We start from the raw sequence: 12,669 nt of genomic DNA on the forward strand, positions 1-12,669 counted from the left end.
TGGTGACCACCAACCTACTCTAGCTGACACATACTTCTCAAATACTCTAGCGTGACCCAGCCAGGTGGCTACTGCCAGGTCCGCTGACTGGAGGCTTGACTCTTCTTGGCGTCTTCACGATGCATCTTCGTTCTTGATGCGGGCAGCCTCGAACCTCGTGAGGAGGCTGCTTATATGGGCCTCGGCGTGCCCGGGCCCCACCCCGGCCACGCCTCCCTTCGAAAACCCTCTCGAAGCCCCCCTGCTGTCCACGTGCCCTCCGAGGTGCCCCCTAGGCCCCCAGCCCCCACTGGGGTCCAGTCACGTGTCCAGCCGGGGTCACAGAGAGTGCCACGGCCTCACACCACCCTCGTGGCCTCCCGGAGCCCAGAACCGGCCCTGACGTCATTCCCGCCTCCAGCCGGGATGACGTCATGCGTGTGTGTAGACCCGCGTGGTCATGACGCTCCCCCGCATAGTGACGTCACGCTTGTGCGTGTGTACACAGTAGTGATTCTACAATCACTACACCTGTGTAGAGCGGAGGCAGCAGCGGCGCCTGTGTAGAGCGGAGGCAGCAGCGGCGCCTGTGTAGAGCGGAGGCAGCAGCGGCGCCTGTGTAGAGCGGAGGCAGCAGCGGCGCCTGTGTAGAGCGGAGGCAGCAGCGGCGCCTGTGTAGAGCGGAGGCAGCAGCGGCGCCTGTGTAGAGCGGCGGCAGCAGCGGCGCCTGTGTCGAGCGGCGGCAGCAGCGGCGCCTGTGTCGAGCGGCGGCAGCAGCGGCGCCTGTGTCGAGCGGCGGCAGCAGCGGCGCCTGTGTCGAGCGGCGGCAGCAGCGGCGCCTGTGTCGAGCGGCGGCAGCAGCGGCGCCTGTGTCGAGCGGCGGCAGCAGCGGCGCCTGTGTCGAGCGGCGGCAGCAGCGGCGCCTGTGTCGAGCGGCGGCAGCAGCGGCGCCTGTGTCGAGCGGCGGCAGCAGCGGCGCCTGTGTCGAGCGGCGGCAGCAGCGGCGCCTGTGTCGAGCGGCGGCAGCAGCGGCGCCTGTGTCGAGCGGCGGCAGCAGCGGCGCCTGTGTCGAGCGGCGGCAGCAGCGGCGCCTGTGTCGAGCGGCGGCAGCAGCGGCGCCTGTGTCGAGCGGCGGCAGCAGCGGCGCCTGTGTCGAGCGGCAGCAGCAGCGGCGCCTGTGTCGAGCGGCAGCAGCAGCAGCGCCTGTGTAGAGCGGCAGCAGCAGCAGCGTCGCGAGTGGCTTCGTCTCCGCACCGCAGGGCGCTCTGGCCGGGCTCCGCGCTCGCTCCCCTGCTAGAGAACGCGCCTCGTCCTCTCGCTTCTCTCTCCGTCGCCAACGATCGGACAAATCGCCAGGGCGATGTCTCTCAGCCTTTTCATCAACACGGGGATCTGGCTTATAGCCTTTGGGTGGTCATGGGGTGGTCAAAACTGCTGACAGTGCCGACTCAGTTAAAACTGAGTCACGATTGTTAACCTTGTGGCCTTTATTTAACCAGTGAGACTCTTGTTCTCTTTAGTAAGAGAGACCTGGGGGTCTGTAGTGAGGTATAGGGGCTGTTGTACATGATTGGTGATTTAGACGAGATCTCTGTAATACTCACACGAGTGCTCTGATGCCAACACGAAGTCGTTTCTCTCGAATGGCGTCAGGGCTGGGTCTTTAACGTCCACTCGAGAGCCGACCGCGTGATTCGGTCGTTCCTGACACAAACGAGCGAGCAGTGCAGGAATCGAACCGCGGCCTCTGAGACTGCGGGGCTGACGATGCTCAGGCCGGGGTCGTCCCCAACCCGGACCCCGTCTCGCGCTGCCTGCAGACACTCTGAGGGGCTTGCTCCGTGCAGTGCGACTCGCCACAGCGTTGTCATTGGGTGCATTTCACTACGGACGTTGTACTTTTAATAACATACAATGGTTGTGTCTAGGGGTGTAGTTAAGTGTTTTGGTGATTGTCTCGTATTCAAGACACAATCACAGAGACACAACTCGTGTAACGAGGGTCCAGTGGGGGATGTTTGGCAAATTCCTGACGGAGCGTTCACGTGTGAGGGAGCAACCGGACAAATTGGGGGGTATCCCTTCGCATACGAGGGGCTACCACTCAGCATCCCTAGACAGTACAGGGCAGCAACCTACTTGATGTACTACCACGCAGTCCTGGTCACGTCATGGCCCCTCAGGCCCCGTGCCGTGCGAGCCTCTGTGGGCCCCAGCACGGGGACCGCTCCACCCTCGGGGCTGCGCGGCCTCAGCAGAGTTCCCTCTCGGCCACTCCGCCACCCTCTCCACACTTCTCTTGCCGAGCTCAACGCAGAAACTGTCGGGCGAATGTAGAAGCTGAGTCGTCCAACACAGCAGCAGCCTCTGTGCCTCCGAGTTGTGAGGCAGCACCGGGTGGCTGGTGTGGTAGCCGTGGTACTAGAACACTGGACTTGAATAACCATTGCTGTGGATGGGCGAGGGAGTCTGGCGTCTCCGATGTCCAAATGAATGTTGTCTGTGGATCAGATCTGTTGGTGATTTGAGTCGGTGGAAAATTCCCTGTTTATATAACAGGGTCTACGATGTAAAGCGACAGTTTTATTTAACATTTAAATTTAAGTAGCATTTGCCTTGGGAAATGTGCCTCATTGCACACGCACATGGGCTCACACCGTATAGCACCATTCCTGTGTCTCAACAACAGAGCAACCAACTAAACTCTGTGATAATCTGCAGTTTATTGGCAATACTCTAATGGAGACTGTAGCAATTGTGTTCACGTTGTCTTGATAACAGCGCAGCCGACCAGGTGTCCCAGCGGGAGAGTGCATGGCTCACAGTCGGGAGGCTGCGAGTTCATCATCCATCTGGTGTCTATAAAATGAGTACCACTTTGCGGGGAAGTCAACCAGTGGTTGTACTCTGGATAGACTCGCCCCTGCTGTACTACCGTGACATTTTCAACACTGGCTAAGGGTTATACTCGGTATATGAGAACCCCCTCAATGCTAAGTTGAGCAGACAAATCACTTGAGTTGTCATGTAATAATAATAATACATCATATAAAAGTATGGGTTTTACCTTCCATATATGATCTGCAGTTGATTGGGAAGAAGTCAAGTAGTAATCTAGATTTGAAGTTTTCGTGACTGCAGGGATCCATACTCTTTGGTTCTTTCAGTAAAGTCACGTAGGTATAAACCTCAACCGAGAAGATGGATACAGATTGTGCAATCATTGGAAGGATGTTATTAACCAGGTAAAACCCGAACTGCTTTGTCGTGGTTGTCTATCATATCTGCCGGGTACTACTACTACTCTATTTTTCCTAGTTAACCCCTCCGCATCCCCAGCTCTCTCGGCCTCCCACTCCCAGCCCCGCCCACTTCCCCCCCCCCAGCCTCGCGTCCCTCTCCTGGCGTCCACGCAGCGCTCCCCCTACCCCACACCCCCACCCCTCCCTCTCCCCCCTTGCTCCTCCCCCTTTCTTGCCTGTATAACCTCTTACCACGGCAACTCTCTCTCCCACTTCAGCAAAACATGTTATTGCTGTGGTTTTCCCACCTGATGATGATTGCTTGTGTTGCAATCGAAACGTCGTGATTTATTTTATTTTATACCTACGTGACTTTACCGAAAGAACCAAAGAGTATGTCAGGTAGTGATTGATGGACATGAATCACGAGAATCGGATTGGCACCTGGAATCCCCGAGGTATTCACGTCAAGTACGAACCAGGCTCAAACTACTTGGCTTCAACGATCGATGCAGGGAGGTCCGGTCAAGAGTGGTGGGGTTCAATGGCATCGCTAGGCTCTGCTTCTGTGACGTGAACACGCAGCCAGCGTTCACTCACAACGCGTGCATGGAGACTGATTCATAAAGCCTCCTGTATCCAGTTCAATGCAATCCACACACTCATTGCTTATTGTGGGCATACTCTTCGCATTTACACTCCATTATAACAGAAAACTTCAACTTAGATCCAGTGCCACCTAGCGTGAGCCCTGTTGGGTTGGGAATCTGGGAGAGGGAGAGATGGTGCTGGTAACAGCTGTGTATGCTGATGGTTGGTAGAGGTGAGGGGTAAACCTGGGTTGGTAAGGGGAGGCAGTGTTGCGTGAGTTGATGGGCTGTGATGGGATGGATATTGGTTGGGTGTAGGAGGAGTAGATGGAGTTTTGGGGAAGGGGCTGGACTGTGAAAGTTCATGCCAAAGTCTCTCTGCCATGAGGAGTGAAGGGGTCACTGCTGGGAGTTGGGCCCTGGATCCTGGTTGGAGGGGGGATGGAACGTCACAGTCAGACCCGAATGTTGAATGCGTTGATAGCTGACAGAGATATCCACCCTGGGGGATGATCGGTGTCACTAACCCCAACCAGGGTGCAGCCTCTCATCCCAAACCCAACGCTGATCCCAGCCTCTTGTATAATATTGCGATACCATATGGCTAGCAGGTGCTACCAGTTTAAATTATGCTGTGGATGACCCAATAACAGACAAAGTAAATAGCAGTGGTGAGTGTTTAACTCATAACACAAACGTAGAATCGCAGCGCAATGCGTAGGGCCGCATGCGAGGTCGGGAGGCCCGTGCCGGATTCACAGGAATCCCCGGGAGCTCCCGGCCGCTGCCACCGCACTCAGCACGGGGACGGTGCTCCCCCCCATGCTGAGTGCGGCCTCGGGGTCCCCGGGAAATGGAGGCGGCGCTGTGCCTCGATTTCTCCGCGGATTCACGCGGCGGCTTATGTGGTCCCTGCGTGAACATCGCTGCGAGTGCAGCGGCAGCGCTGAGCACGGCCACCACCGAGCCACGTCTCGGAGCGCCGTTGGCCGAGTTCCGCCTCTGTCGGTGGTGAACTCTGCGGGCGTCTCTGCAGCTCCCGAGCGCCCCCTGCTGCGAGGGGAGTTTGAGAAGCTGACGCCACTCTGGAGCCGGCCCCGCTGCGAGTGAATTCCACTGACGATCCCTCGCACTGGGTACCCGGCATTGGCTTTGTGGAGTACACCATGCTGATGAGACTCAGTGCAGGTGAACCCAAGGCAGGGTTTAGCTGAGTGAGTAAACAAACCCCGCACCTGCTGCTTCAGTCGCATCATCACCCGTTACTCGCCAGGGAACAGCACGGCCATAGCCACTGCGGCCCCACGGTGATGGTGGATGTCTCTCCATCAGGTTACCCAGTGGCGTTTGTTTACTGGCCACACCCTGCTGATGGGACTCAGTGGAGGCGAACCCTGGCAGGACTGGCCTTGTCTAAGTGAATGCCACTGAGATAAAGTAGTCCTGGTGAACCCAGTGGTTGATGGGTGAGATGTTCTCTCATTTCCACCACTAAACTCCATGCTGGGTTCATTAACTAAAATAAAAAAACATCCCTTTGCAATCTACTGTTGGATGGAGGCCTTTCCATACAATGTAGGCTCAAGAGGGATGGTTGGCCATACTTCACGCTGGTCAGTGGGAATTGGTGAAGTGGGGTAGGGGGTGTTGGGTGTGTAGGTCCAGGACTGGTTCAAATATCACCACTGATTTTGGCCGTGACCAGGAATCAAACGCAGGTCGCCAGGTTTACATCGCACTGTGCTAACTGCTGTGCCACAGCTCTACCTGATTATTTTGCTGTGATCCACAGCTGATATGGGTTGTGCATAAACGTGGCAATGGTAATGACAGCTGCCACTGCTTGCACACTCATCACTAGTATCCCAGCACCCTCAATGATTTGCTGATCATTCGTGTTGCCTAGAAACTTCACAAAGCTCATGACGCGCCATTGTGGAGGATCATGACCCACAACTCCCTGCGATTATTAAAACTCCTGCAGGCGGCTATAATAATCACCGTTATGAAGAAATCTTCACGCTCCTGTTGCCACAGCTGTTTCTCCCTCACTGATCTCCCTCTGTTCCCACAGCTGTTCCTTCCTCACTGATCTCCCTCTGTTCCCACAGCTGTTCCTTCCTCACTGATCTCCCTCTGTTCCCACAGCTGTTTCTCCCTCACTGATCTCCCTCTGTTCCCACAGCTGTTCCTTCCTCACTGATCTCCCTCTGTTCCCACAGCTGTTTCTCCCTCACTGATCTCCCTCTTCCCACAGCTGTTTCTCCTTCACTGATCTCCCTTTGTTCCCACAGCTGTTTCTCCCTCAGTGATCTCCCTCTTCCCACAGCTGTTCCCCCCTCACTGATCTCCCTCTCTGTTCCCACAGTTGTTCCTCCTTCACTGAGCTACCTCTCTGTTCACACAGCTGTTCCTCCTTCACTGAGCTACCTCTCTGTTCTCACAGCTGTTCCTCCCTGAGCTCCCTCTCTATTCCCACAGCTGTTCCTCTCTCACTCATCTCCCTCCCTGTTCCCACAGCTGCTCCTCCCTCTGTTCCCACAGCTGTTCCTCCTTCACTGAGCTACCTCTCTGTTCCCACAGCTGTTCCTTCTTCACTGAGCTACCTCTCTGTTCTCACAGCTGTTCCTCCCTGAGCTCCCTCTCTATTCCCACAGCTGTTCCTCTCTCACTGAGCTCCATCTCTGTTCCCACAGTTCCTCCCTCTGTTCCCACAGCTGTTCCTCCCTCACTGATCTCCCTCTCTGTTCCCACAGCTGTTCCTCCCTCACTGATCTCCCTCTCTGTTCCCACAGCGCCGTAAGGAGGGAGCGGTTCCATCGTTGAAAGTGACTCTGCGAGCTGAGCACGTGAAGCCATGGCTACAGGTTCGTGCAGGAGTCGGGACCCGGGGCCATACGAGCCTTAACCTCAGAACCTGGTTCATGGGGTCATGAGCTTAGCCTCCTTACCACCGCCCCGTAGCTCTACCCTCTACACGCTGTGTGAATAGCCTTTGTACACGCATGGCCTGAGCACACAGCCGTGTACATGCATGGCCCTAAGGTACAAATCTCGACACGGACATGGCCTTCTGTACAAGGAGCCATGAGTCCAATGGTATAGATTTCAATATATCACATCACATTGTTATTATTATATTTTAATTCAATTATACCCAAAGTGCATGCATGTTTGAGCCACTACTCACTATAATGCGTGCGGGACCCTGCGTGCCGCGTCTGTGACCGTGGGAGCCACACGCACGCTGAGTCTCCATCCACAGGCATTGCCAAGCGGCGTGACAGACGCCGAGCGCCCCTCACAGCTCCCTCAGCGCTGGGCTCGGTGCTCATAACCCGCCCGGTCACTGGCGGGGTCTCTAGAGCAGCGCCACGCGGCCCGCTGTGGGTGGAGCTCTCTCTCCCTCCGTGCGGGACGCGCTGCTCACAGGCTCAGGGGGGTTGCGCTCGCGCCGCTCTCCTGCGGCTCCCGCGTCCCAGCGCGACGCGGTGTGTTGCAGTGGCGCTACCGGAAGCCGTGGGGAGGGCGCGGCCACCGCACGTGGAGTGCGCGCGTCTCGTACCGCATGGAGCTGTGGGGGGCGCGGAGCGACTCTGCTCCCTGTTGGCGTTAAAGCAGCGGCCGTCGTGTTGAGCTCTCAGGGCCCTGATCTGACCACCTCGAGTTTTGTAGCTGGAGCCTGGCTGGGACCCTTAGGCACAGGGATTGACAGTCGGTGCTATGGCAGAGAACACCACTCACAGTCAGAAGGTTGAAAGCTCAATCCTCATTGAGGGACTACTCAGCCCACTATCTCTGTTATCAGTAAAATGAGTTCTGTTCATTGGGAAGCATGGTGCTATGCTGTAGAGAATACGGTATCTGTCATGGCAATGTAGAATTTCCACCATGGGCTCAAGGCAATCAGTGGAGGGGACAGCTGTTCCATGCTCCTGGAACACAATAGTCGTGAGTCAATGGAGTCGAGTGGGACTCCAGCAATCCCCAGTAATTCGGCTTATTCTGCTGCTGTTGTGACAGACGAGAGATTCAAGAAGAAGATGGAGCAGGTGCGGATTCTACTGGACGACCTGAAGAAGCTCTCCAGGTGAGAGACATCCCTTCACCCACAATGAGGTACTCTGCTACTCTACGTTTTAAGTACAGACAAGAAAGCGATGTTATCTCAATTCAATGGTTAGAGTGAGGAGTGCAGCTGATACTTGAATCCAAAACGACTTCTCTCAGTGCAAAGGCCAAGACAGGGGACCTGGAGAGACCTAGGGGAGGTGAGGTGACACCGGGAATTGAGGCCATGGAATAAAAACAGGGAGAAGGGAAAGAAAATAGAGAGATGTGTTTGTTTAGATGTTTCCAGACAATTTATGAGCACCTGGAGATACCCACACTATCACCATACATATGGAAACAGATGTTGATTAGTCCACTTGCTGTACCGTAGTCTCATGGCAAGCCAGGGTATGCCATCTTGACGAACATGGGAAAGAAGTTTGACAACATTTGTGTGATCCACCAACCTTCGTCTCCAGTGCTCGATTACAGACCATGTGCATAGCCTCCATCGCCCAGCTGAGAGGTGAGTAAGAAAAGAGAGGGATTCTCACAGGGAGAATATAGAGAGATGAGTGAGCGAGAGAGGCGCGGGGGGACTCCTGAGCATTGCAGGGGACTGGAGGCCGCGTGCTCCGGGTGGCACTGGGCGAGGAGGGCTTCTCGTAGCCGCCCTGCGTGGCCCCGTGGCACACACCACCTGCTGTACAGTGGATGGTAAAGATCCCGTGGCGTCATTCACAAAAGTTGCCCATTATGTGCTGGTATCGCAGTGCACATTTGTTAAATTTTAAACAATTACAGAACCCGTAAAATACTCCATTGGAATTTAGAGTAGGACCCTTCTCAGAATAGTCAGTGAAGCTTTCTGGGCAAACACGCATAATGACAATAATACGATCTAGTAGTTAAGTCATATAATATTATCGGTATTTTATTTTTCATTGCTTTTACAGTGTGACTAGAAACATTTAATTAAATATTCACATATCATGTGGGCAGGTCTAATAGTCTATGATCTAACAGATCGATCTGCAAACATATCAAACAAATTCACAATATTCTGCATAAACATTCATAACATTGCTATCGATTACATTTGTGTATTAGCATTTTGTTCGATTTAAAAATAAAGTCATTCGAATCCTCAACTGTACCCCTTGTTTTACAGGTTTGACAAATCCACCATCTCAACCCTGCAGAGGATCGGTGTAATCTATGATCCATACAACTTGGAGGAGCAATCCGCCCTCGAAAGAGCCTTCCACAAGGAGGGCGGTATAGGTGGGTGCTGCTCCTCACTACACGGCACAGCGATTGCACTGCAACGATAAAATCTCCATCTCCCTGATGGACCTGGCTGTGCACATTGCAGTCCACAAGCCTCCAGTTACTGGGACATGAGTGGTCCCAGCGCCTCAGTGCCACAGCTAAGCAGCAGGGCCACGCTACCCTGGTTAGGGAACCGAGCTGCCCGGCCCAGCGCTCGGCCTGCAGGAGCTGCGGGCGAGAGCCGCGCTGCTCCTCACTGTGGCCTCGGTGCTTCAAGGTCCCATGCAGGGTGAGCTGTGACACTCACCCAGCGTCTGATTCTCAGCACCAAGAGCTGCTCGGAGATTCCATGTGTGTGCTGTGCCTGTGTGGTTTACTTGGCACATTCACCACTGCGCGATAATCTGAGTGTGAGACACTCACTCAGCTTGTAAACCGGGCCTCGTGGTATCTCTGTAGCTGAGCCTGGCACAGGGATAATCGCCGCACTAGGGTCAGGGCAGCCTCTGTGTGCAGCTTTAGAGGGTTTGTTGCTGTTGTACTCTGCTCCCCACCCAGCACTGTTGTGCCCCTCCACAAATGCATTAACCCTGCAGTGCCGCTGCCTCTCCCCACATTGAGTGTACAGAGAGAGCCACGTTAACCAGGCGCAATGCAAACTGTGAGCTTTCTTCTTACAGATCATGGGAGTTGATCAGAAACTTGTCAATGTCCGTCTCCAGATTGGTGAGCCAGTGGGTGGTTTTAGGACAAGCTCCAGGAACATCTGAAATGCTGCCAGCGATTGATCAAAGTGGGCAGTGATGGACAACGTGGTCCATTGTTTTGGAAATGGTGACCCCAATCGCACTCTGGACTTTTCTTTGTTGCCAATTGGTGCAGGAGATCGCTGATGTGCAATGTTTTGGTGCAGTTCAATACAGGCGACTGCGGGGTGAAGTAAAACCAGCAGGTCGAGAGAGCAAAGCTAACGCAGCCGAGTGCAGCACAGCCACAAGTTCCTGCGTGAGCACAGGGGCTGCGGATTCTCTGTACACAGCCAAGGAGAGTCACGTGGTCGATAGCACACGTGGACTATCAGCTGTGTTTGAGGCATGTTCATGCTGCGGTTGTGTATGCTCATTTTCACAACATTTAAAAGCTATCACGAGGAACAGCAAAATAAGACAGCCAAAGACAGCCGATTTCCAATTAACCGTACCACACCTACACCAGGGAATCTGTAGACACATCAAATATATTGAATGTTAAACGGATGACCCCGTGTAATGTTTCACATCATATACAGTGAGGGAAAAAAGTATTTGATCCCGTGCTGATTTTGTACGTTTGCCCACTGACAAAGAACTGATCAGTCTATAATTTTAATGGTAGGTTTATTTGAAGAGTGAGAGACAGAATAACAACAAATCCAGAAAAACGCATGTCAAAAATGTTATAAATTGATTTGCATTTTAATGAGGGAAATAAGTATTTGACCCCCTCTCAATCAGAAAGATTTTTGGCTCCCAGGTGTCTTTTATACAGGTAACGAGCTGAGATTAGGAGCACACTCTTAAAGGGAGTGCTCCTAATCTCAGTTTGTTACCTGTATAAAAGACACCTGTCCACAGAAGCAATCAATCAATCAGATTCCAAACTCTCCACCATGGCCAAGACCAAAGAGCTCTCCAAGGATGTCAGTGACAAGATTGTAGACCTACACAAGGCTGGAATGGGCTACAAGACCATTGCCAAGCAGCTTGGTGAGAAGGTGACAACAGTTGGTGCGATTATTCGCAAATGGAAGAAACACAAAATAACTGTCAATCTCCCTCGGCCTGGGTCTCCATGCAAGATCTCACCTCGTGGAGTTGCAATGATCATGAGAACGGTGAATCAGCCCAGAACTACACGGGAGGATCTTGTCAATGATCTCAAGGCAGCTGGGACCATGGTTACTAATTGGTAACACACTACGCCGTGAAGGACTGACATCCTGCAGCGCCCGCAAGGTCTCCCTGCTCAAGAAAGCACACATACATGCCCGTCTGAAGTTTGCCAATGCACATCTGAATGATTCAGAGGACAACTGGGTGAAAGTGTTGTGGTCAGATGAGACCAAAATAGAGCTCTTTGGCATCAATTCAACTCGCCCTGTTTGGAGGAGGAGGAATGCTGCCTCTGACCCCAAGAACACCATCCCCACCGTCAAACATGGAGGTGGAAACATTATGCTTTGGGGGTGTTTTTCTGCTAAGGGGACAGGACAACTTCACCGCATCAAAGGGACGATAGACAGGGCCATGTACCGTCAAATCTTGGATGAGAACCTCCTTCCCTCAGCCAGGGCATTGAAAATGGGTCGTGGATGGGTATTCCAGCATGACAATGACCAAAAACACACGGCCAAGGCAACAAAGGAGTGGCTCAAGAAGAATCACATTAAGGTCCTGGAGTGGCCTAGCCAGTCTCCAGACCTTAATCCCATAGAAAATCTGTGGAGGGAGCTGAAGGTTCGAGTTACCAAACGTCAGCCTCGAAACCTTAATGACTTGGAGAAGATCTGCAAAAAGAAGTGGGACAAAATCTCTCCTGAGATGTGTGCAAACCTGGTGGCCAACTACAAGAAACGTCGGACCTCTGTGATTGCCAACAAGGGTTTTGCCACCAAGTACTAAGTCATGTTTTGCAGAGGGGTCAAATACTTATTTCCCTCATTAAAATGCAAATCAATTTATACCATTTTTGACATGCGTTTTTCTGGATTTTGTTGTTATTCTGTCTCTCAGTGTTCAAATAAACCTACCATTAAAATTATAGACTGATCATTTATTTGTCAGTGGGCAAACGTACAGAATCAGCAGGGGATCAAATACTTTTTTCCCTCACTTTAGATGTAAATACTGTGCATGATATTGAGTTGTTGTCTGACATCTCTCACCGTCTCTCAGAGCTCTACATGAAGATGCTGACGTCCCTCTCGCCGGACGCCTCCAACGTCCCGGATTCCCTACAGAGACCCATGGAGTGGAGCACTCGCAGCCTGGTGGATTATGTTACGACGTCAGATCAGAGTCAGTATCGCACCATCACCAGGGATTCCCATGAACTGTACTGCACCATCACCAGGGATTTCCATGAACTGTACCACACCGGGGATTCTCATGAACCATACCGCACCCACACTGTGAGAGTACTGATATAAAGTTAGTACTGACAGTCAGTACTGATGTGTTAGTGAGAACTAACACACAGGGTGAGGACTGAGACATGGTAAGTACTAACCAGTTAGTAGAGGGTACTGACACACAGCGAGTACTGGAACACAGCGAATACAAACACATAAATTGAGTACTTACAGTAAGAGTACTTACACAACAAGTGCTGACAAGTGGTGAGTGCTGACACAGTAGAGGCACAGTGAGAGTACTGACACAGTGTGAGTACTGACTCACTGTGAGTAGTGATGCACAGGTAGTACAGTACTGACACAGTCAGTGGGTATTGACACACAGTAGGTACTGACAGTGTGAGTACTGACAAGAGTGGGC

At 52.9% G+C, this 12,669-nt stretch overlaps 1 protein-coding gene across 2 annotated transcripts in view; it reads left to right on the forward strand.

Moving 5' to 3' along the window:
* The window catches only part of LOC142907221 (uncharacterized), a 219,061-nt gene that overhangs the window by 17,731 nt on the left and 188,661 nt on the right, over positions 1-12,669 (forward strand). For both annotated transcript variants that reach the window (XM_076056544.1, XM_076056484.1), the window contains 4 exons: positions 6,607-6,678; positions 7,835-7,901; positions 9,036-9,148; positions 12,070-12,192. In XM_076056544.1, the coding sequence (XP_075912659.1) occupies positions 6,669-6,678; positions 7,835-7,901; positions 9,036-9,148; positions 12,070-12,192 (313 nt within the window). In that variant the 5' untranslated portion in view covers positions 6,607-6,668. The remainder of the gene's footprint in view (positions 1-6,606; positions 6,679-7,834; positions 7,902-9,035; positions 9,149-12,069; positions 12,193-12,669) is intronic.

This window comes from Petromyzon marinus, chromosome 1 (genome assembly GCF_048934315.1).
Source record: "Petromyzon marinus isolate PM22_M1 ecotype Great Lakes invasive population chromosome 1, UKy_Petmar_22M1.pri1.0, whole genome shotgun sequence".
Classification (NCBI taxonomy): domain Eukaryota; kingdom Metazoa; phylum Chordata; class Hyperoartia; order Petromyzontiformes; family Petromyzontidae; genus Petromyzon; species Petromyzon marinus.